This window comes from Colletotrichum gloeosporioides (assembly GCF_011800055.1).
Source record: "Colletotrichum gloeosporioides strain Lc1 chromosome Unknown consensus_117, whole genome shotgun sequence".
Classification (NCBI taxonomy): domain Eukaryota; kingdom Fungi; phylum Ascomycota; class Sordariomycetes; order Glomerellales; family Glomerellaceae; genus Colletotrichum; species Colletotrichum gloeosporioides.
In genome coordinates, this window is record NW_025544762.1 from 17,230 (window position 1) to 41,205 (window position 23,976).

At 57.5% G+C, this 23,976-nt stretch overlaps 6 protein-coding genes across 6 annotated transcripts; 1 reads left to right on the plus strand and 5 right to left on the minus strand.

The window, feature by feature from the left end:
• Positions 1–240: 240 nt before the first annotated feature.
• On the minus strand, positions 241–3,295 carry GCG54_00008999 (uncharacterized protein; the record flags this gene model as incomplete). Its single annotated transcript, XM_045408952.1, has 8 exons — positions 241–1,008; positions 1,065–1,234; positions 1,285–1,496; positions 1,548–1,615; positions 1,670–2,116; positions 2,181–2,303; positions 2,356–2,875; positions 3,135–3,295. 8 exons carry the CDS (start codon positions 3,293–3,295, stop codon positions 241–243), a joined length of 2,469 nt encoding a protein of 822 aa, XP_045256197.1.
• Positions 3,296–7,450: 4,155 nt separating this feature from the next.
• GCG54_00009000 (Rhamnogalacturonate lyase) lies at positions 7,451–9,266 on the plus strand (the record flags this gene model as incomplete). The annotated part of the gene is made up of 2 exons (XM_045408953.1): positions 7,451–7,676; positions 7,741–9,266. 2 exons carry the CDS (start codon positions 7,451–7,453, stop codon positions 9,264–9,266), a joined length of 1,752 nt encoding a protein of 583 aa, XP_045256198.1.
• A 396-nt stretch (positions 9,267–9,662) lies between these two features.
• On the minus strand, positions 9,663–12,635 carry GCG54_00009001 (uncharacterized protein; the record flags this gene model as incomplete). Its single annotated transcript, XM_045408954.1, has 3 exons — positions 9,663–11,708; positions 11,759–12,550; positions 12,624–12,635. The coding sequence occupies 3 exons, from the start codon at positions 12,633–12,635 to the stop codon at positions 9,663–9,665; spliced, it is 2,850 nt and encodes a 949-aa protein (XP_045256199.1).
• A 1,139-nt stretch (positions 12,636–13,774) lies between these two features.
• On the minus strand, positions 13,775–14,176 carry GCG54_00009002 (LYR motif-containing protein 4; the record flags this gene model as incomplete). Its single annotated transcript, XM_045408955.1, has 1 exon — positions 13,775–14,176. The coding sequence occupies one exon, from the start codon at positions 14,174–14,176 to the stop codon at positions 13,775–13,777; it is 402 nt and encodes a 133-aa protein (XP_045256200.1).
• A 911-nt stretch (positions 14,177–15,087) lies between these two features.
• Positions 15,088–17,411, minus strand: GCG54_00009003 (Aorsin; the record flags this gene model as incomplete). The annotated part of the gene is made up of 4 exons (XM_045408956.1): positions 15,088–15,136; positions 15,199–15,400; positions 15,453–17,215; positions 17,308–17,411. The coding sequence occupies 4 exons, from the start codon at positions 17,409–17,411 to the stop codon at positions 15,088–15,090; spliced, it is 2,118 nt and encodes a 705-aa protein (XP_045256201.1).
• Positions 17,412–17,885: 474 nt separating this feature from the next.
• GCG54_00009004 (Pre-rRNA-processing protein IPI3) lies at positions 17,886–19,294 on the minus strand (the record flags this gene model as incomplete). The annotated part of the gene is made up of 2 exons (XM_045408957.1): positions 17,886–18,878; positions 18,959–19,294. The coding sequence occupies 2 exons, from the start codon at positions 19,292–19,294 to the stop codon at positions 17,886–17,888; spliced, it is 1,329 nt and encodes a 442-aa protein (XP_045256202.1).
• Between the last annotated feature and the right edge of the window lie 4,682 nt (positions 19,295–23,976).

Sequence of the window (23,976 nt, forward strand, 5' to 3'; positions counted from 1 at the left end):
TTCTCTTTCGCGCCGCGCCGAATCCTTATATAACCGGACCATATTAAAAAAAGAAGGAAAGTAGAAACGCAACCCATATCTCTTCTAGATAAATCCAATGTCGTTGCGGAACCCAGTCTAAGACGCCTGCCTTATCTTTTGTAAACCCGTGGGACCTCATCATCCCTCCTCTTATATCTTGATTATATTTGTGAAGAAATGTCGAAAAGTGTGCTTTACCCCCCTGTGCAAAGGGAAGTCTTAGTTCGATCCGAACCAGCCCAACCCCGCGGCCCCGTTCCCGATCCAGCTCGTCGCCTGCACGGGCGCGGTGCCGTCGAACCAGCTCTGCAGCTCGCACTCGAAGCCGTCGGTGCCGGGGCCAAGGGTGATGGACGCGGAGCCGGGGGACGAGTAGAACACAGCCACGTTCGGGTCGTAGCCCGGCGAGCCGATGGGGTTGGTGGTGTCGAAGGCGGCCTGGACGAGCATGCCCATGCCGTTGTTGGGGCTGTAAGGCGGCGGGGCCTGGGCGTACATTGTGGGGGAGAAGTGCTGCTGCAGCTCCGGGGGCAGGTGTTGTTGTTGTTGCTGCATCTGGTGCTGGTGAGGGGGCGGAGGTTGATGGTGTCTTTGTGCAGGCGGCTGTTGGTGTTGTTGTTGTTGGTGGTGGAATTGGTGCATGTGTTGTTGTTGCGGTGGTGGTTGGTGCGGGGAGAGGTGTTGTTGGTGCTGGAGCGGTTGCTGCTGCTGCAACTGAGGCGTGTTCAGGGGCGGCAGCGGGAAGGAGGCGTTGTGTTGCTGCGGCTGGTGTTGTTGCTGGATGCTGGGCGACGGGCTCGGCGGGGGAAGGATGTTGGATGTGTTGCTGCTGGTGCTGTTGTGGCGGAGGGGCGGCGGCTTCTTCTCGTTGAGGGGCGTCGCTGGGGGGCCGGGGAGAGGGACGGGGAGCTGGTATTTCGGGGTTTCTGCGCGGGGCTTGTTGAAGGTGGAGGGCGAGGGATGTAATGGGCGGAGGGTGCGGTCATTCTGTGAACTGTCAGTGTGCAAGTTCGCGGATCACGAATGGCGACTTTTAAACGTACGCCGTCTGCCATGCTGCTATACGCGGCAGCCTTGGGATCGCGCGAGAAACGCTCTAGAGACTCCAGCCATCGGGACGCGAGCGGCCACGTTTGCTTGGATTCGATCAGGATGGACATGCAGCGTTGGAGCATGTTTGGTGCTTGTGCCACGATAGACTTGTCGGAGCAGACTAGGCTGGTTAGCATGATGGCAGCGTGCAACGTTCTGCTTGTCACGTACTGTTCTTGTACTTGACCATGTATGTCGAAAATAAGCCGCAACTGTAAACACAGAACGACGCCATCTGGGCCCCGACACCCTCTTCCGACGACCTGACGCTGAACTGCGCGTCAACCTGCTCGTACAGCTCGCGAACGTTGCGGAAGAGGTCGTCGGACATTTGGGAAAAGAAGCTTCGGCGTTGGGTGTCCTTTTCGTCCGTCTTGATGATACTGCTCGAGTCAGTGCTTGTTCTCCTATCAGACCCATGAAGGAGCCCTTACTTATCCAAGTACGCCCTCCGCAGAACAATGTTGCACAGCTTCGTAATCATCGTGACACCCAGATAGGCCTATAAAAATCAGCCAAAGCCCCCATTCCAATGGCCGTGAATCGCAAAACCCACCAAGTCCTCGCCAACAGTCTTGTGTCCCTTCAGCAGCACCATGCTCCACCGGTGGTCGGCGGGAAGCTGGTGTTCCCAGTTCATGAGCTGCTTCGCCATGATCGCGTACTCGCTCGTCGGGTCCCAGGGGTTGGCGCTCTTCATCGTCGCCATTGCCCGCCGGGCAACCTTGCCCCAGTAGTAGTGTGCCTGGATCAGGCTTGCGAAGAGCGACCGGGAGGGCTGGTGAATCAGGGACGGGTTGTCGCGCGCCGGTGGCGTGTCCTCGAGAGCTGCGCGGGAGTACGGCTCGCGGCCGTTGGCGAAGTCGTCCTCGTTGCTGGGGAGGAGGGCGGTGATGTCGTTGGCGGCGAGGGAGACGGGCGACAAGGCGCCGCAGTGGAGGTTATCCTGGCCTGTGAATGTGTCAGTGATAATCATCAAAATCTGAAGAGGTTGGGCTACGGACTGTGAAGCATCCACTACACATGGTTAGCGTTTTGTCATCGCTTTAGACGGTGTCTCAACTCACCAAAGTTCTCCTTGCCGACTCTGCCCTGATGATCATCTCTCTGGTAGGATTCTTCATTTTGTAGAACTCTTCCCGATGCAGATGCATCAGAACGGCCATTCTCGTGGCAATCCCAATGTTGATCTACCGAGAATCAGCACAGAAACGGATAGTCGAACCGGACATCAACACCTACATAACTCCGGTTCCTCCACCCGCTGCCCTGCTGCGCCAGACTCAGCAGATAGAACGCCTGGCACCTCTCTAGCGTGGGCTCCTGGTACAGCTCATTCAACGCCAGGCTGCTCGCCCGTTCCATGAAGAAGTCGACGGCCTTCATCTCCCCGCCGTACCGCTCGGTCAGCGTGGGCGAGAAGCGCGCCGAGACGCTGAGGATGCCGAGCACAAGGAACACGCTGACGGAGCGGTGGTCGCGGTGCAGCTGCTGGGGCAGCAGCTCCTTCGGGATGAAGCCGAGCTGGAAGTACTTGCTCGTGAAGACGTGGACGGCGTCGATGATCTCGGGGAGCGGCGGGAGCAGGGCCCACTCGTCCGCGGGCTTCCGGGCGGCCGGCGCGCCTGGGCCCCGGGGGACGCCGTCAGAGGCAGCGCTGCGTCGAGCCTTGTCGGCTTCGCGTTTGGCGGCCTTCTCGGCCCGCAGGCGCGGGTGCCGATATTCGCGGTCGAGGTCTGGCTGGCCGCGTTGCGGGAAGACACTGTGGTTGCGGGTTAGCTGGGTGGCCGCATTGGGATCGTCACTCTCGGGGCGGCGGCGGCTGCTCGGTACCATACCAGTCACTCGCCTGCAAGCCTGCTTCGGCACAGGACTTGCACGGGGGTTGGGCTTTATCATGGATGCATTTGCTTCTCATTCGTCGGCATCTGCGCGAACGGATTTCTTAGCTCGTTCACTTCAACTGCGGTTCGGGGAGCGAGGCGAGGCGAGGCTGCTCCCGTGGAACGGGTGTGACAAACCTTCGGCAGGCGATTGGGGCTCTGCGCTTGATGGGTGCTTTCGGCCCCTGCTGCTGCATGTCAGGGTGGTCGAACGCGTTGAGGGAGTCGCTCCTGACGCTCGCGCTCGCGCTCATGTCCAATGCCATCAGGTTCGGCTTGGCGTCTTCATCCAGGTCCATTGCGCATCTGGACGACGGTTGCTCAGGTTTTTTGGTGGCCTGGGACGACGATGGACGTCTGCCGGGCGAAGGTGGCCTGTGTCTGAGGCAGGTAGCAAGGCAGGCAGGTTGGACGGACGGAGAGCCAGCCGCGGGGATGTGATGTGGGAACTGCCTTTTCGATCGGTGGGAACGAGATCTCCTAGTGATTGGCACGAAGGATTCGCGGAGAACGGAGCCGGTCGCGTAAGGAGCGAGCAATCAGCAGCTAGAGAGTAGCTTGCTGCTGTTCCGCGTCCCGGGACGATGGCTTGACGTGTGACAGGGCGTGGGGGTTGGTTGGGCAGACGGCAGGATTATAGGCGAAGGGGGGGGGGGAGGTGGCGAACGAGAGAATGAGAGAGAGAGAGATGCGTGGTGGTTATGGTGGTGTGCTGGATGATGACATTCCAATTGTTGAAGAATCAAAGAGGTCGAGAGGCGCGAGAGTGGGTATCTCCATCAAGCAAAGCACCGCAGCAGAGCGAAGCAAAGCACCACCGGGCCGTCGATCTCGGCCAGGTTTCGAAGATTTGATTGAGATTTGAGCAGCCCCAAACTGTTAGGCTCTAGCCCTCCCTCTACTAGGCAAGTAAGGTAACTTAGTAAGTTAAGTACCGTAGGCATGTATGTACCGCCGTGTGTGCCTGTCCCCCCTGAGCCTGAAAGGGTTCAAGCGTGAGTTTTTAGAGTTTACCGGCTGGTCGCTGCTGGAGGCGCGTCAGAGATCGGCACTGCAGTCTGCCGCGAATTTGATGGCGTCAAGCGGGCTGCGGGCCACTCGGCAGGAAACGTTACGTCTCTTGGATGGACGAACTTGTCCTCTTTTGACTGAAGAATTGGACGAAGCGAGCTGAAGCGAACCAACTCCAGCTGGAGGTAAGGGGGTGCGGGTTTGTCCAGCCGGGATGGGCGACTCGACGAACCGAAGACGGGGGGTAAAAAGACGGCGAACGGTCCACACGTGCTTGCAAGATTGAAGAAAGACTCACTCTCTCCGAGAGAAGAAATGCCAAGCTTGGAGAGGTGGACAATGCGAGCTGCCTCCCTCGTTAGGTCAAGGAGAAAGAAGAAGAGAGAGAGAGAGCTGCGTGTGGCACAGACCTCGAAGTTGGGGGTCGTGAGCAGGGGTCTCTCTCGTAGCTACCACTCTGGAGCGCTAGGAAGTGCCTCCGTCAGCACCGGCAGTGAGGCGCTGTTCCACGGCAGAGGAGAAATTAAAAACCAACGGCCGCGTCTCGACCGCCCCGGTGGAACACTGGCGGGTGATGGTTTCTGGGGCGGTGGTGGACTGTGGACAGCATCTGAAGTTCGCACGGGACGGCGACCCGGTGGTGGTGGATGTGGCCGCCCGCCATTCTCCTGGGAGCATGGACTGGGATGCGGCTGGTGCATAGTGTTGTCTCGACGGACCTCTTGTGTGTACAGATATCGCTGGACATCCCTGGAGGCTGCCCTTGCAAGTTGTCGGCGAGTCAGTTTAGTTGCGATGATGGATGATTAACGTCATGCGGGACCGTCTGTAGGAAAGTAGGCCACTGCGGACGCCGTAAAAATTGGATTAGGGTGATATCCGCCGAGAGCACACACTTAGCAGCACGCTGCTATTCGTAAGTACCTGCACCTGCACTATTGGGTGGGGGCCAAAACGGGTATAGAAATCGGCGGATCGACGATTTCATTTTCAACGCTCCGAGCTGAGTTGAGCCATGTGCCCTTTTTGTTTCCCGCAATCTCATCTCTCTGCGTCCCCTCTCCTGCCTGTTTTCTTTATTCCGGACATGTACGGAGCACGCCCGCTGCCCTGTTCCTCGTCCACCGGCCTGCCTTCTGACCCCTTTCCACACGTATGCTCCAATGAGATATACACATGCACACATGCAGGTCAACAGCCAGATAGATAATGGGAAATGACAATGAACTATGCTGAATACGAATTGGGTCCACGCGCTTGGGCCTTCGTTCGCGTTGCGATCCGTTGCGGTGGCTTGTCCGGCCCAGTCGAGTCCTGAAGTGCGGAGGGCGCCGGCGTTGATCTTGCCCTGCAGGGACCGACGCTGTTTTGCACTAAAACACAACTCTCTTTTGATTATCCTGGCTCCTTTCGGATGATACCGATTTACCTGCTCTAGGGCGTATTGGGCGTAAGCCACAATATACGTTGATGGCTTCTCCGCGGGGCCCTTGTTATCACACACCACGTTTCTCAGGAAAACATGGGCATCTTTTTATGAATGGGGACGGGAGCTGCATCGGATGTCGAGTCGGCCGTGTCTTTCACTGACCGGGCGCCGGACTGTCGTCTTTGCATTCCATCAGACGGGGACGGGCGAACGATCCAATGTTCGCCGTCGCCGTCTTGGCATTTCAATCTTTCACTGCGGTTGTCCCCTCCGTCTGATATCAGGACTTGTAGTTGGCGAGGTTTTGGTCAAGACACGAATAGGGAAGGGGCTAGACCGAGGGACTGGAAGGGGTCCCTCTGTGCGCGGCGCGATCGATAGGACGGGCCCAAGTGTTGATCAGGTTGCCACTGGCGTTGGAGGTTGGCGCGGTGCGGTACTATCCGTGGCCCTGGGACAATGGGCCGCTCTATTCTATTCTCGTGGAGAACGGCGCGCTGATTTGACAACATCGTGTGGACTTCAAAGACCTCCTCCCATCTGAAAACGTTGCCAGCGCTGGAAGGCACAAAGATGGCCAACGTAGGCGGGAGCCTTTGAACCACCGCACATACGAAAACGAAAGCCGCTAAGCGAAAACAGTATCTGTGGCTGGTGTTCCGTACGCCACCCCTCCTGAGGCTTGCCTTTCAACGATGACCTAATCACTCGTTAGGTAATCGGCCATCCCCGTCCTGCCCCGGAGTTCTGTGCATTTCCCGTCAAATCTCCGAGCGTATTCACCTGGCTATCCTTGACTATCCTGCTCAAATCAACCTTTCTGCTTGATACACGCTCATTTAACACAACTCTTCCGCTCGGTAGCATCTTCTGCCCAACCTCCTGACCCGTTACCACCAAGACGCCGTTGGGCAGAAAACCAAGTGTTTCAAGTGGGACTTCCGGGACGTATGGTACGAGCCTGCTGCATGCGACCTCGTCGTTGCACGTGTAGAGGAAACAAGCTTTCTGCACTACTGGCAATTCGAACGAGGGATTGAACGAGGGTCCAACCTCGCTTTGTGTAAGTTGTCTCTGGGCCTGTGCCAAGCCAAACGTGTGCAGCATATCTGCTGGGGGCCCGACTGCAAGATAACTCTAAAACTGCGTGGTTGCTGTTTTGTGCAGAGTCGTACACAACACAAGTGTCAAGTGAGTGAACGTCTGCCATCACCATGGTAGCATGGTGCTCTACCCTTTCATCTTCTGTACTGCATTCCTAAGATTAAGAATGCTTCAGGTTAGAAAGACGCGAGAGCTTCTTGGAACAATCCCTCCGGATGTCATCTCTTATATCCGTCCCCGGAAGCCCGGCAACACCTCCCCCCAGCCCCCAAATCGCGTCCGCGGCTCAGGCACCCATCTCGGCAGCTGGTACCCCGAAGTCGGGACAATCCATCTCAACACACAGCACCGTTGGCTTGGCTGATCCCAGGACCCTAGAAGCCCTCTCCAATCTCCCAATCACCCGAAGGGCAAAACCAAAACCTCACCGGGCCTATTTTCCACCCATCACGGCTCGCCGCTCAAACCCCATCTTCTCCAATGCGGAGAACCGGGGGGGCCAGCAACCTTGCTTCGTCGACAGCTGACGTCGTCCAAACACCCAATTGAGAAATGAGGCAACGAGCTAGGCCAAGCTAAAGCTTCGCCCCTCATGCTCTCCTGTCGCCCTGCCCTCAAGCGAGTCAATCGTGAGGGGTCCCGGTGAGGAGAACGAACCGTAAACGGCACCAGACTGCCGGCTGTGCGGCTCAACCCCTTCGTTTGGGGAAACAGAACCATGCTCGCCATGCAAGAACGCCAATCCGGGGTCGAAAAGTCGGGGTAATGAAAGCTTGGAACCTCGGGGTCTTGAGTCGCGAAGGCGGTTGAAATACCGAGATCTCGCCCGCCATGGCCGGTTTTCGTCTGAAGAAGTCTTCAGTCGCCCAGCTCATACCTCAAACACGTTGACGATCGCTTCACCGACACGATGAGGACCGCCGCACTCCTCGCCACGGCCCTGACGGGTCTCGTCTCCGGCGCGTCCGCGGCGCCGGCTGCCAAGGCCGAGCCCTTCCTGAAGCAGGTCAACAACCAGACCTGGATCATCGGCAATGACGTCTGGAACATGACGCAGGGCCTCAAGTACGGCGTGAAGCTGTACTACAAGGACCGCGACCTCGTCGGCGACGCGGTCGGCCACTACGTGAGCTACAGTACGTCTCTCCCTCCCCTGAATCCTACCCATATATCGACAGAACGACTAACACAACCCCCCAGACGGCGCGGCAAACGATATCGCCTGGTCCTCCGCCTCCATCGCCCACAAGGGCACGCACGAAGGCACCCCCTTCATCGACGTCAAGTTCACCGCCACCGACGGCGACTTCCACTGGGTCATCTTCCAAGGCCTGCCCGGCGCCTACCAGTACTTCGTCAACCGCGCCCTGCCCACCCTCGGCGAGTTTCGCACCCTCTGGCGCCTCGACAACGCCTCCTTCCCCAACGGCAAGACCGCCCTCCACGACAAGCCGCTCCCCGCCCTCGCGGACTACCTCCCGCAGAACAAGGTCCAGGACGAGACCTGGCTGAACCCTCAGGGCGACGGCTACATCACCAAGTACGACTTCTCCGACCTCGTCCGCAACCAGACCGCCTACGGCGTCTACGGCCCCGACATCGGCAGCTGGTACATCAACCCCGGCAAGGACTACTACAACGGCAACCACCTCAAGCAGGAGCTCATGGTCCACCGCGAGAGCGCCACCGGCGACGCCGTCCAGCTCAACATGGTCCACGGCACGCACTTCCAGGTCTCCGCCGTCGACGTCTTCCCCGAGGGCAAGATGTGGGGGCCCTGGCTGTGGTACCTCAACGACGGCTCCCCCGCCAACGCCGAGGCCCGCGCCAAGACCGAGTCCGCCGCCTGGCCGTACCCCTGGCTCGCCGACAAGGCCTACCACGCCCGCGGCACCGTCACCGGCAAACTCCTCCTCTCTGACGGCCGCCCCGCCGCCGGCGCCGCCGTCTTCCTCGGCGACAACCACCCCAACAAGACCGCCCTCGACATGGGCAGCGACTACTACTACACGACCCACGCCGACGCCTCCGGCTCCTTCTCGATCCCGCATGTGCGCGTCGCCGCGGCCGGCTACGCCCTGCAAGCCTGGTCCGCCGGCGACGCCCTCGCGGACGTGACCACGCACATCATCTTCAACGACGTCTCCGTCACGGACTCGAAGACAACCGACCTCGGCACCCTCCACTGGGCCGTCTCCAAGCGCCAGCGCCTCTTCCAAGTCGGCGACTTCGACCGCACATCCCTCGGCTTCACGCACGGCGGCAATCCCCCCTACGCGCACGCCGTCATCGCCTCCTGCCCGGCCGACATCCTCTACGAAGTCGGCAAGTCCGCCCCGAGCGACTGGTGCTACGGGCAGACGCACCAGGGCAACTACACGATCCGCTTCCCCGTCCCCTCCGCGCCCTCCCCGGCCCCGGAGACGGCGAACCTGATCGTCTCGCTGGGCGGCTACTCCACCGGCGCCAGCAGCGTGGTGCTCGTCAACGGGCAGCAGGTGGGCAACCTAACCAGCGGCGCGGTGGGCGCGGACTCGACCTCGGGCCTGCTGAACGACCCCTCCGTGTACCGCAGCGCGACGCTGGGCGGCGAGTGGCGCTTCTTCGAGTTCCCCGTGCCCGCAGCGCTGCTGAAGACGGGGGAGGATAACGAGGTTACGTTCCAGCTGACGAGGAACACGACGTGGAGGGGTTTCATCTGGGATAGCATCGTCCTGGAGTGGTGAATGATGTCTACACGTTAGAAATTTGAGCTGTACATATTGCTTTGTATATACAAACTTGACGTGAACATGAAATACTGATATTCTCGCACTCCAAGGCATAAGCTAAAATTCTTTGCGAAAGCAAATCTCAAACGTGAGATCGATAGTATCAAAACCACTGTTGTAACCGCTTGTGATCGGGCTGAACACAGGGCACGAATCGAAACTCTTAATCGGATAGCGAAAATCATCATGCCATGGCGGCTGTTTACCAGTGTTCAAACTATACGTCTACACACACCATCCTCTTGAACATACATATACAGGGGCAATACCGCGCTTACAATAACACACTCAAAGCACCCAACGCCTCGGCACCCATCGGCACACGATAGAAGGAATGACCACCTTTTTCAACTAAGGGTCAGCAGGCTCATCCGTCTTCGTCTCCGTCTTCTTCTCAGGGTCGTCGCTCCGGGCAGCAGGCTCCCCAGAGGCAGGGGCTTCAGTCGCCGGTGTCGGATCGGCAGCAGGGGCCGTCTCAGGCGCAGGCTCCGGCACAGGTGCAGCTGCGGGCTCAGGAGTAGGCACCTTCGGTGGCTCCTCAGCAGGCTTCTCTGGCTCAACGGGAGGAACCTCAGGCAGAGGCACCGGGTTCTCTACATGCGGCAACTCGGCAGGCTCCGGGTGCGGGGCAGCCGGTGGTTCGGGCAGCGGAGACTTGCTCATCTCGGCCTGGCGGTCTAGCTCCGTCTCCAAACCAGCCAACAAGTCGGGGCCTTCGTCTACCACGGGGACGAGTGGCACTTCCGCGGCGGCAGGCGGGTTGGCCTCGGGTTCCGCTGTCGGGATCTCGGCGGAAGGCTCAGTCGGGGGCTCGACGATTGTCTGTACTGGCGGTTCAATGGGCGCTGGTGGGGCGTCAGCGGGCAGCTGTGTCGGAGCTTCGATGAGAGCCTCGCCGGAGGGGTTGACGGCTGTGTCCACCTGGGGCTCTGTGGCTGTCTCGATGGGAACATCAACTGAAGTATCCATGGGAACATCGGCAGGATTGTCGACGGGGATATCAACAGGGATATCAACAGGGAGCTCTTCCGCAGGCGCTTCGGGCTCAACTGTGGGTTCGACGGGTGCTGGTGCAGGCGCCTCAACTGGAACCTCCGCAGGTGTCTCGACGGGCGGCAGATCCAGTGCTTGAGTGAGTGCATCGCTCGGGACATCCGCCGGCGCCTCGATCGGCGGTAAAGGCTCAATGGGTGCAACAGCAGGCTCAGGTGACTTCAGTGGTGACTTGACGGGAGACTTCACAGGCGACTTGATGGGCTCGGGGTGATGCTCAGGTTCCGTAGGTGCAACAGTCGCAGGGATATCCTCAACCATGGGCTCGCTCGTTTCTTTCTCTTGCACAGGATCTGGGAAGGAAAGCTGCTCAGTAGCAACTGACGGGGCTGGCGCGCTCTCGTCCTTCATCTCCGAGTCCTCCTGGACCAAGGGAGCGGGCTGCTCATCGACAGCCGGAGCTGATGGTGACTTGGCGGCTGGCTGAGCGTCAGTGACCTCGGGAACAGAGACGCTCTCGGGTGCCTGAGAGGCTTCGGGAATTTCAGGAATATCCAGAGCCATCGAATCCTCCTGAGGAGCATCGTTCGACGCAATGGTCTGATCGGCGCTTTCTATCCTTGACCCGGAGCCTTCTGTCTCTGCCGTGGTTGCCAGAGAAAAGGTAGACCTCGTCTCTGCCATTGGTGAGACGATATCGCCGACCTTCTCGGCAGGCGGAATGTACGTCTCATTGACCGTCTCCGGAGCCGTATCCAGGGGTAGCTGCTCAGACGCAGGGGCCGGCGGCTGCTCAGCTGATGCCTCGGGAGCGGGCTCGGGCTGATCGGCCATGTTCACATCCTCCTGCTGAGACTCGACGACTGGCGCAGGAACTGGAACTGGGAATGGCTCTGGGACGGGAGCAGCTTCAGGGACGGCGGGGGCCTCCGGGACTGCGGGAGCTGCAGGAGCCTCGGATGTGATCGCGGCCGTGGCAGCAGAGGGGGCCAAGATGTCCGCAATGGGTGAAATTTGTGGTGACGGCTCGGTGGGAGAGGGCAACACAACGTTCTTGAGAGGACTTCCCCTTGGCGAGGCGTTTGCCAAATGCATGGCGGGAAGGGGTGGCGCGAGGTTGATGGGGTTTGGAGGTTGCCCAGACCGGCTGGCCAAGGGCGACTCGGGTTCGGTCGATACAATCGATGCGTCTACCACTGTCGGTGTCGGAATGGATGGAGATGCGTCCTTCATCTCGTGGTCTTGGCTTTGACTGTCTGTGTTCTCGCCCTCACGCTGCTCCTCCTCGTTGTCGTCGCCATCATCTCCGTCGTCACCATCATCATCACCCTCCTCATCGTCATCATTGTCGGCCATCTCGCTGTCTGGTTTGTTCGAATCTTCGCGCTCCTGCTTAATAACACCCTGGGCACAGTCAGTGGCGGTCCCGCAAATATGAACAAATGTCTACTCACGTTCTCTGGTCCTTCGGATCCCTCCACCTTGGGTACGACTGGAGCACCCTCCACAGGCGGCGCAGCGCTGGGAACGGCCGGTGCACCAGGAACCGGCGCAGGCAGAGGCAGATTCTTCTTCTTGCGCCCACGCCCAGGACCAGGCTTGTTCTTCTTCTTGGGCGGTGGCGGCCGTCTGACGCGCTGGGGCTGCTGCTGCGCCGGATCGAGGGCCGCAGCAGGCACCACCGTCGTCGAGATGATCTCGCCCTCGACCTGCTGCCCATCCTGCAGCGTGATCTCCTGCGTGTACGGGTTGCCCGCGGCATCCATCTTCCTCACGGTAGCCCTAGTAACCGTCGCGCCGACAGGCGTTGCGGCAACCGTCTTGGACGAGATCGTGACCGTGCCCTTCCTGCGCTTCGCGAGATGCGAGACCGCAGTACCCTCCGAGTTACGGTTGATCTGCTTCCACACCTTGATCTGGAAACCCTTGTCGGCGGTCTCGTCCTCCTTCTTCTCGGGCTTCTCAGCCACCGCGTCCGCGTTTTCCTCGTCGTCCTCCGTCGGAGCAGGGCGCTTGTACAGAACACCGGACCGCGCCGCGCGCAGCAGGTCCTGGCTGTGTTGCGGCAGCAGGCCCGCGTCCTTGGGCATGCCCCACGGGAGCTCGACGTCCCAGATGTCGTTCTTTTGCGTTGTCTCGGTCTGTTGGGGCGGCTGGACGTTCACCCACTCCTGGCGCCATTGGCGGACGGGAAGGCCCTCGAAGTCATCGTGTTCGGCGTAGCCGCTGCGGTTCGCGCGTCGAGTCTGCAGGAGATTCCTGTGTTAGACGCAAGGGTGCATGCGGTATTTGGAAAGCAAACTAAGCCATGTAACTTACGCCGGGCGCCATTTTGGACTCTACAGTTTACAACAAAATAACAAAACAAAGATTATGCGACGTTTTTTTTACGGTTTGGCCAAGTTGACACTGTCGCGATGCGCGTAGGACGTCCGGTCGGGTCGTGGTTTTGCGCGAGCTATGTCGAGACACCAGGACTTCGCGATATATGCGTCGACTGCGTATACTCGCGACAGATATTCTCAGGTCTGCGACCTCAATTGAGCGAAGCAATGCGACGCTCGTAATGGTGTTGCTTGGATGGTCGATAGACAAGCTGTACCGCAGCCGTGCCATGCCTGGGATTGGCTCCGCCGGGGGACCCAGCCTCGTCGCGAACCAAAGCGCGCCGGCGTCACGGGGTATATCACGTGCTAGTTTCGGTCAATCAAGGTGAGGCTCGGTGTCGTGGTGGGATACCGACAGCAGGCACCGTGCATCATCGATTTCTATAGCGATCTAGGTGCAACCTCCTTCGCCTCTCCTGAGTCAAAATGGCTCGCAGCCATTTGATGTCGCTCTCTGTCAATGCTCCACAATGTAGCATCCTCCTCACTTCAGTGCAATAAGTCTCACGGAAGACGATATTCCATCACTATCTCTTAAAACTCACCAATGCCCATCATGAAGCTACATCCTTGTCAATCACCAAGCTCTCCATCGCCCATGAAAAGAATCACATCACGAACCACAGACATTCGGGTAAAGAAGCAAAAAGGCAAAAGCTGAAGGCCCAGCACTCATAGAAACTCCATTGCCATGTCTATGCCCAAAAGCCCTTGAAAACCAAAACTCCAAGAGTGGAGCTTTTTTGCTGGTGAATCCCCCGCCGCCGCCACCGCCTCTCCCCCTTTCCCCTCCCGCTCGTAACGTTTCCCCAAGAAGTCAGGTATTCGTCGTGATGAAAATCAGCGGACCCCCCCTCTTTTCAATTGTTGCGGCAAAATGTCGTGTAGTGGTACACACTTTCTCTCTCCCGGGTTGTCTCTCTCTGGTGTCCATGATATAGTACAAGTCTCTCCGATATCTTCTTTTCCTGAGCATTATTATCGGCCATCGCGGCCCGGTGATTTGGAACTCTTAGTCCCATCTGCGATGCAACAAATCAGCAACTGCAAGCAGGCAAAAACGGACGCATCGCAAAACATTACTCACCCCTGATCCTTTTGCCTGACGATATCGCCCTTGTCCCCCTTCTGCTTGCCCGCGGCACCGCCCTCAACCACTAACCGGTCAAACTGGAAGAACTGGCTGACGACCGTTTGCCTCTGCGCAGTCACCTCGTTAGCCAAAAGTGTTCCTTGTCCCGTCTGCAGCCAAAGTATCGCCACCAAGGCACCCAACGGGATAAACCGCCCAAGGATATCTCCCGCAGCCTCAGAGTAAAAAAACCTCACCTTCATCGCCGTGAGCTCATTCAGCCCCTTCTGGATCAGCTCCTGCACCCTCCGCTGGTCCGTCACGTCCTTGTTCTCCCGGAACGCATCCCTCGTCCTGCGCTTCGCGTACTCGCGGAAATTGTACGCCGCAAACTGGTCGCCCGTCCTCAACATCTGTCGGTACTAGAAGACCCCGAAAATCACTCGTCAGCGTCGTGTTCTGTCCATCTGACCCCCAATATCACAAATCGCAGTTGTGCAGCTGGTAGCAAAATTTCATCCCCCCAGCGAAAAAAAGAAAATACGCACCAAAGACCGGACCTGCTGCGGCGCATCGCCCTTCAAAGCTTGTATCGCCGTCGCCATCGTATGCGCTTCGCGTTGCGGGGGTTGTCGAGGGAAAATGACGCTGAAGAGGGAGCTGTCAAAAAAAAGCGTCGTCGCGGCGCACGATTGATAATATTTCGCAGGTGGGAGGCACTTGTCCGGGGGGCGGGTAGTGGGAGCTGCACCTATGATGCAACGCAGTGGTAAACTTCCCCCCCAATTCTCGGCGTTTAGCTTACCCAGTCGGGTCGGGGTGTCTCTCGGCGCCGGCATTTTACTAATCCGCCGGCGAAACGCGGGATCCATGGATGGGAACCTGGAACCTCTGGTTTTTCGTCACCGAGATGTCTACGGCTATTCGGATGAGCGCCCGAAAATTCAGCGATCCGCATTTGGCCATTGACGCCGCCGGGCTTATCTCCGGGCCTCACATTCACTCGGAAAATTCCCTTTGCAATCGAAAAGGCGTTTTTAACCCGTTCATTCAGGCGACTTGGTGTATTCCATTTACCCGCGCCGTGATGATCATCCTGCTTTGCATGACGTCGATGATGCATTTATACTGAAACAATTGCCTCTGTAAATACCTCTATTATGCTTAATTATCTACAATGCTATTCCTTTGTTATACAGGGCCTGCGGCTAACCGGTCCGCGGCCAAAAGGGGGCACCGTGTATGTATTTGTATGCCTTATGTTCTGCAAACCCATCTGTATATGGATGCGATTATGTGATGCGAATGTATCTCTCCAGGCCCTTCAAGGCAGACTCATGAAAAGCTTCTCCATCGCCGGGTAATTAGGTGTGCTGAGATGATAGGTCAGCGATGATGTCTTACAATATGTCGTTGATGCAGGCGCGAAGCTTACCCCATGCCGGTCACAGGATCCCATCCTGGCACGGCAGAGAAACCCTTGGTGCCGCAGCCTGGGTTGTCTCCGTTGGTCACGTCGTTGAGGATCTCGGGATGGGCGTAGAGGGTAGGGTTGATGAAACCGACGGGCTTCTTGTTGGCCTCAATGCGCTTCTCATTAATCATGTTGATGATCGAGCCGACAACTGGCGCGGAAGCTGTGTGCATGTTAGTATGAGAGTGACTAAATAAGTGGCTTCAGATGCTTACCCGACGTGCCAAACGACAACGAAAACTTGCCGTTAACAGCAGTCACGTAGTTGGCGCCATTGGCAGCAATGTCCGGGAAGCCACGCACAACCTTGGAGTTATTGTAGCGATCCCCACCGTAGGGTGGCGCGTTCTTCGCGTAGTACTCCCCGACCATCTTCTTTTGGTAATCGGGAATGGCGAAATAATTGGAGAAGCCGCCGCCGGAGAAGATGGCCTTCTGGCAAGCGCTCTCAGGAGTGTGAACAGTTGAGCCCTCCAAGACCTGGGTAGCGCCGACGGACGTAACCCAGGGGCATCCGCCTGGGAATGAGGGGTTGAAGATGCCGTTAGCACCCTCATTATATGCGCCTGTCTGCGAGTCGATACACTGCTTCCCGTTTCCAGCGACGCCCGAGTCACCAGATGAGTACAAGACCGTCACGCCCTGAAGACCGAGCTTCATGTACTCAGCGCACTGACGCTCAACGTACTTGCGACCGAGGTCGGCCTCGTTGAAGCCGTAACTTGTGGAGATGACGTTCACCATGGGCGCCGAGCCGCAGACCTTGTTGCTGTACTGTCCGTCAATGTTCGGATCCTTGGAGCCGCCTCCTTGGAAGGTGCAGTAGCTGCCGTCGATCGCATCCAGGAAGTTGTTGAAACTTGCGCCTTGGTTGATGTCACCAACCTGGTAAAGAGTAGCCGTTTGAGGGAAGATCATGGCCATGGCAAACTCAAGATCGAGGGCAGATTCTCCGTTGAAGCGGAAGCTCTGGTTCTGAGTCTGGACGACGGCGTTTCCAACCAGGGTGACGATTGGGGGCGTTTTCTCAAGGCGAGGCTCAAATTCCTTGAAGTACATGTCCAGGTCACTCTGGAGGAAGGCTTGCGGGGTGTACTCCACGATTCCGAGCGTGTTGTTGGAGTTCTTCAGCGATCCTGGCGGCGTTGCGTAGAGAGCCCTGAGGCAATCCGGGGTGATCATCATGTCGCATTGCTCGAGACTCATGAGAGCGTTCTGAACGACGGCACCTTGCTTGGGCCCGGCTCCGCTGTCTGGGTTACCCACGATTGAGGGGTTCTTGATGCCATTAATGCCCCGCTTGGTGAGCTCACGCTTCTTCAGCTGTCGTCTCTTGAGCTCCTCAACATGCTCCTCGGTGAGTTCGTGCTTGGTGTTCTTGCGCTGCTGCCCCAGCTTCTGGTCAAAGTGTACTGAGGGGGTGATGATGTCGACGTGATCGACCAAGTGCTCCGGCAGATGGTACTTGTCGCAGGCAACGTGGGTGTGGCCTTGCTCGTGCTTGTAGACGTGGTACTCCGTTTTCAAGAGTCTCTCGACTTCGCCCGCGGTGCCATTGAACTGAACCCAGTTGCGCCCCTTGGAGAGCGCAACGCGACCCCGGTGGATGCCTTCGCTTTCTAGCCATTGCATGACCAAAGCTATCGACTCCTGTCTCGGAGCGAACATCTCGACGATTTCGTCATGAGTCCAGTGCTTGCCGTAATTAGGGGAATCGGGATGCGCAACATCATTCATGAACTCGTTTGCGCGATGAAGGTTTGACTGAGCGAGACCAATCCGGACTGGCAGCCTGGCCATCGTGTGTAACCGGTGGTTCTTGACCCATTCCCGTCGGGCAGGGTGCCTCTCCTCGTGCACGACGTGCCTGTGCGACCGTGTCACTGGGTTGGCGGAGGTCACCGCCGCAAGGACGGTGAGAAGGGTCGCAACAGCACTAAACTTCATCGTGTCTTCCCGCTCGTCTTCGTCGTCGTCACTTTACACACGGGGACAGGATTAGCGAAAAGGTCGAGCGACGAGGCTGGCTTTTTGTTGATATTTAGCAGCTGTCGTCCAGTCATGACGAACCCCCACTGACGCAAGGTACCAACTCCAGGCACGACGAATGCGAAACCGGTTTCAATGGGATCCTGTGGGCTGTTTGTCTGGTGGTAGACATCCAAAACGAGCATTTTGGGTGAACGGCAGCCTGTGCGCTAGGATCCTGTGGCATGGAGGGAACACCTCTTACATGAGCAGTTTCTCCAGCTCCGAGCCCTTGCGTGATAGAACCACTGCGCGGTTCTTACGGCCTGGACTAATGTCAGAAAGCCATGAGGCAGATTGATCAACAAGAGGCCGATAGCCGAAGGTTAAGCTTTAGGGCGAGGTACTTCAAACAATCGTCTCATGTTGGAATGGACCACAATAAAATTCTAGGCGCTTGCCAAAAAAAAAAACAAGAGGACGAGGATGGCGGCCGATTCGTGTTGGTCATGCGAGACGGACGATCCGGCCTTCGACTTTTTTGCTATAGATGGATGCGATTCCGATGTGAATCCCAGAATGACTCGCTGGGGGAGACAGGAGAGTTTGCAAAGTTTGGATAAGGTCAATTGAAGGCTCGAGCCGCCATCTGGAATCCGGACCAGGAAGCTGAAACGCTCTCAGGAATGGGACGAGTTGGCCTCGACGTACGGCTGCATTGTCAGCCTCTGCAGCGTTCGTTGCTCGTTGATAATCTCCCATAACTCGTCCGTTTCTCTCTGAACTTCCGCATCGCCAGCCTCATCGGAAGCTTGCGCAGGGGGCTCTTGAAACGACAACATGGCGGCTTCGAGAACATCATTGGGCAACCCGTGGCCATTGAGCATCTTTTGGAACCTCGTCTCTTGCTGCATCTCAGTGTTCAGTTGAGACGCGAATGTGTATTGACGCTCGGCCTGGCTCGGCTTGATAACTGCAGCAGGTTTTGTGGACCGCGCAGCTTGCAGTAGCGGGGGAAACGCGAGGTTTGTCACAGAGGCATTGAGGTCTGCCAGTTCTGTGGGGTGCCCGTTTTCGGTCAACTGCCATTGCAATATCTTGCCTCTGGTGTGACCCGACAGGACCGTCGTGCCGTCATGGTTTGGCGCCAAGCATGAAGCCGGGCCAGCATCTTCATCCGCGACTCCAATCGGCGAATTCACCTGAACGACAGTGGAGGACGATTCAAGGCTGCGCGGACCAATGAGCGGCTTGTCTCCGAGCAGCTCGACGAGGTACAGCGATCTGTCCTCGGATGAAACGAAGACGGCACGAGCACAGGGATCCATGGAAACGCAGAGCGGAGCCGTGGGGAAGAGCAGGGTGCGAAGAACATCGCCCGTTTGATAGTTCCAGATGATGCACGTCTTGTCCTTGCTGGCTGACACGCAGATGCTGGTTTCCGGGTTGACACTGCGGCTGATGGCGAGCGACGTAATTGCAGCGCGGTGGTTAGACAGCGTGCGGTCCGGCTCGTTTTCGACAGACGCGTTTAGCTCGAGAAGACGGGACAACGTCCAGACGTGGATGTTGGAATCTTCGGAGCCAGTGAGGAGATGGTGAGGCGTGACTGCGAGGCACGACACAGCCTGGACATGGCAGGGTGGGGTGGTCAACTGACGACCGGTGCAAGTCTACTGTTTCGTTAGCCACACACGACACAGCGGAGTTTGGTTTCCTCTCTTCGGAACAAAGACTGGATCTGTTTACTTACTTCCCACAAGATCAGTCTGCCTTCAGCAGTCCCTAACGCCAAGACATCGTCGATCAACGCCAAGCTGCGGATTTTCTCCGGGAAGGTGATGACGGCCTCCTGGATGCCCCGGGCCCGTGAGTAGACATGGACCTGGGACTTTTCATGCTGGGCGGCAAAGACGTGAGCGTCACTGACAGCCAAGCAGTTGGCCGGGGTGTTGCTTTTCTTCAGAGTTGACTTGACAGAATAGCTGGGGCTGAGCGAGTGGGCGTAGATGCCAACATCCTTGGAGACGGCGGTGTTTGCCGCAATAGGCGGACCGCAGATGCAGGAGTAGAATTCCTCTGACAGCATGGTGGGATGGTCTGGTGGTGGCAACGAGGCGCGCTGTCCGATGGTGTAGGGGATTGGTGAATTCCGGCTAGGCGCGTTTCCCACGGATCTCTGTGCTGCGACGCTCGTCCGAGAGCGGCCCTGACTCCGATGTAAGGGGTGAGAGAGTGCGCAACCCGCGGCTTCTCCTCAGCCGCGTCCGAGGCGAGAGGGTCGGATCGCAGCGGCCACGAGGATGACAAAAACGTGGGACCGAATGATCCAGCGCCACGAGAGGCAAAGACAAGAAAGCGAGATAGCCGTGGGGAATGATCAGGGCAAGTGCCTCGAGTCGAGTCTTCTTCGCGACCACGTTGGATGGCTTGCTTTGGATGACTTTTGATCCAGATGGGCCCGGCTGACGGTTGAGCCGAGAGCGGTGCGCGGGTATCTCGCAACGAAAAGAAGGAGAATTTCTTCTTGGCTTAGATGACACGCCGGTGCGCTGGTGGCTTTGAGACAGCAGATGCAAAATCTTGAAAAAGGCTGATGCGTCGAAACGTCGGGTAGGTTGAGTGAGGCTGCTTGACGTTCGAGATCGTGAAAAAATTCGAGTCCACTCTGGAAAAATGTTATCGATAAGTCGCCCCGTCTAAGGTGCCTTAGCGCTCCCGAAGTGGAAACCAGAGCTGGAGGGGGAAGGTGCCCCGCTCCGCAGCGCCAAGTGCCTCCTTCCCAGGCGAGGTGGCTTGCAACGCTCCCGGTCTAGGTACTAAGGTAAGCTGCCTCAGAAGGCCGCTAACAAACGAGCACCGCTAAGAAATATCGCGTGGGACAGCCACCTGTGGACTCCAGCGAATCCAGCCTGTAGAGTGCCTGTAAATGAGCCACTAACTCGCTCCCTACGCAGCCCAAAGCCCTCAATGCGCCGCTCTTCCGCCCTAAGGTAGAAACACTAACACTGCGGCGGTGCGGGTAAGGACGCCAGGCTGCCAGCTCTGTGAGTGGTGCAGTTGAAGCTCTGTCATCTCTCAGAGTCTCACCACCAACCAACTCCTTGCATCGCCAACTTCCAGTGCCCGGTTTTTCAGCAAACAAGGCGCAAAGTTCACGCCGTGCTTGGAAGCGAGACATGTCTCCTCTGCTCCGGCAGTAGCACGCGCCACTAGAACGATCCATCGTCCTCTGATATTCAATATTCTGAGTCAGTCATTCTCCCGTTCATCTCACCACCACCGGCTCGAACCTTGGAGTGTCGTTGGAGTTGAACGTCCGGCCTTGCAACGCCCTCTCAGCCCGTCGACGCCATGTCTCACCCGTCCTGCGCTCCGGGTTCCCGTACCAGCTCACCGCTCCGGCCAGACCTTTCTTTTTCTTCAATGATCGACCGCTATCTTATCTGGTCTGCACGGATTACCTTCGTACAGCAGACTGCGGAGACGTGAAGCTCGCTTCCTCCATCTGACGTGACGACGCTGCATACAAGCGACGAGCTACAACAACGGTCATATCTCGCCTGCAGCTCCCCGACATCACTCACGTCTGCAGCCTCACGCGAGAAGCTTCTCTCGTGCCTCATCTCGCCAGAACTTCAGCTGCTGCCGTCTCGTCTGCACTGCAGCCAGCGCCTTCACTGTGCTCGGTCCTGCATAACTGATTCAACATGCCTGCCGCCTCTACCTTACTCCATACAGAGACAACGCCCCCTTCTGTGGCCTCCGAGACAGGGTCAGATAATATCAGCAAGCCAAAAGTGTCACTCTGCGCCGTTGACAGGCAGATGACGATGAACCCAAACGAGCCACCCAAGCGCCGCCAGCCCCGATGGGCTCCATTGATCCATTCCAAGACGCGTGGTCGCGATCTCAACGGTTCGAGCAGAATCAGCGCCCTCCCCCGGCCGTTGGTTCTGTGGTTCATCAAATCTTGCTGCCCGCCCGGCTTTGCCAGGAACAGCTCCGCTGGCTTACACCCTCCCCGGCCCCCCTCCCCTGGCCTTTATCCATCGTATCTAAGGCAGGCAATCCATGTCTAGTGCCCTGGCCCGCCAGTGGAGGCCACGAATCGACGTCGCATTTTAATCCCATGATGCTCTCTGATGGGCCCTTGCCTGCTCGAGCGAGAGCCGGAGGAGCAGCAGACTCCCGCTGCGCGTTTACAGCATAGTGCATGTCCGCGTACGCATGCGACCTGCAATAGCGGCAGATGGATTGGGTTGCGACGCGATGCGACATCTCTCATCTGCCATCATCAATGCCGCTGCACAACAAAGGCTTTGCGCAGGACAGGAAACCTACAGCACCCGAGACGAGACAAGACACAGAAACGCACGCACAGAGCAAACAACATGCCCCCCTCCCCAATGCCAATGCAGATATGCGGCGTGGGATCCGGATCGACAGTTGGCTCAGGTGGCTGCGGTGGTGCACTGGTGGCTGCTAGGGACCATCACCCTCTCATCACCCTATCACGACCTGCTTTCTGCTGCGCCGCCCCTCAATCTCCTGTTGATCTCGGCAGGGGAGCAAGACCCCAAAGGGGACAACAAGCCAGAGGCTAGAGAGAGAGAGCCGAGAGACAATGACAATCAAGATGATCCCCAATCGCCACTTGACCAGTGCCGAGACGATCAGCTGCCACCTCCCGGCATCTCGCTCGCCATTTGGAACTTTGTGCTCGCCGGCAATCTCCCCAGGTCGGCTCTGGGAACTGAGGCGGGAGGCCGTGGCTGGGTGGGTGCTGGAGAAGGAGAGACAATGGACCGGTTTCCATTTACACGGGCCTGTGTCACCGGCTGTTGCTTGCTCTCTGCATGCATAGCATTCATGAGTTGCACTTGGAACAGACACAGACGGCTGAAGGCATCAGGCTGGCCTGCGCTTGCAAGAGGATGGATGCAAGGTGCAAGATGCGGATGCAGATGTGCTGCAGCAACACAGACGTGGTTGCACTAATATGGAATAGGCGGGATAAATGCCTGTTCATTCAGCCTGCACCAAGGGCCAATGGAACGCTCCATGCTTACCCGGGGGTCCAGCATCTTGATGCGTCTGTTCTCAAGGACCCCCAAAACAGACAGACCCCAGGCTGGATGAGAGAATGACCGACTGCTTCCTCTGGTGTCTTGTCATTTTGACATCGAGGGCTGTTCCAGGCACAAGTGCACGTGGGTGGATAGTGTCAACGGACTTTGCTGCTCAGAGAGGGCAATGGACCCTTTAGACTCTCATCGTACCGCCGTTTAAGCCTCCATCGTACATATCCAACTGGACAGACGGTGGGCAGTGGGCACCAGACCTGTGTCATGGCAGCGGAACCGAACCAAGAAACTTCAACAGATTTTTATGAGCGCCGAGCTTGATTTGATGACGATGGCACAGTCGACCGTACAGCAGACTTAATTGCCAAATGAACACCAGTCATAATTCATTGCTTTTTGGAAGCGAATGGCAGCGAACTGCCGTATGCAGCGCAGATATGCACGCTGAGCCCACTGCCAACGTTGTATTATTGAAGGCTTACCCACGCCCCCGTCATATTGCTTTTTCGGCCTCATCGTCTTCCCTTTTTTGGCGTGGACCGAAGAACAGAGTCGAGATTCGAAATGGGCTCTTCTCTTTTTTTCGCTGGAGACCTGTGGAACCACGGCCACGAGTCCACGGTATCTGTTAAATTGACGGGGTCGTTTTGTTATTTTGCCCGCGCTAAGCCTACTATAGGTAAAAATGGCCGTGCACGCTGAGTCATCAGAAAACGCGTACTAATATCCCCATATATCTCTAGATAACTTCAAAAAGCTATAGAAAAATAAAGAAAAATCGTAGAAATAAAAGCTTAGTGGGCGGGTTAATTCGTTAGGGTTAGGAAGTTAGGTGTTATGGTTAGGGTTAGGCGTTAGGTTATGTTCGGGTTATGGGATCTGATAATAGTTTTTGGGGGATGTTAAGGGCCCCGTCAATTTAACAAAACGACCCCGTCAATTTAATACTATCCGAGTCCACGACTGACTGCGCCAGCTGCTGCTTGCTGCTGCCCCTGACCTGGCTGCCCTATCCCCAGCAGGGCCATTCCCCATCCGCAAGATCCGGAGTCCCGCACCACTGGCTCCCTCGGTGCTGGTGAGGTGAGGCTGCGTTGGCAAAATGCTGGCGCTGAGCTCATCTGCGAACTATGAAAGAGCCACGGACGATCCAGGGCCTGCAGAAGAAAAGACGCGATGAAGCCGGTCCAAGCCCAGGGGACGGATGACAGTGGTCGTGACTATTGCGCTACTGCAGAGCAGAGGACGGGACGATGCAAGGGCAAAGGACCGCGGTCAATAATGTCTTGCAACTAATCCCAGAGCCCAGAGCTCTAGATAACGGGCCCCCCTCTTCACGCACAACGCAAGATGTTGTTGTTGTATGGGATGGATGTATCCATAGATGGATGCTCGACTGGACTGTTCTGGCGGTGTTTTTGTTGTGCGTCTCCTCGAGTGGCACGGCATACGCAGCTTTCCCCTCGGGCAATCTTGAGCAATCTTTCTCAATCTCACCATCTAGTCTTGCCCCCCTCTCCTCTCCTCCATCGCCCCCTCGGAGCTTCGCCTCGAGAGCTTGCCTGCATTTCTCGCCGTCCAGTCCAAGTCTCATCCAGTCCCAACCGCCCTTCTCATCTCCCGAGTCTGCACGAGGAGGGTCTCTCTCCCGGATCCGAACACAGCGTCCCTGTTTTCGGACCCT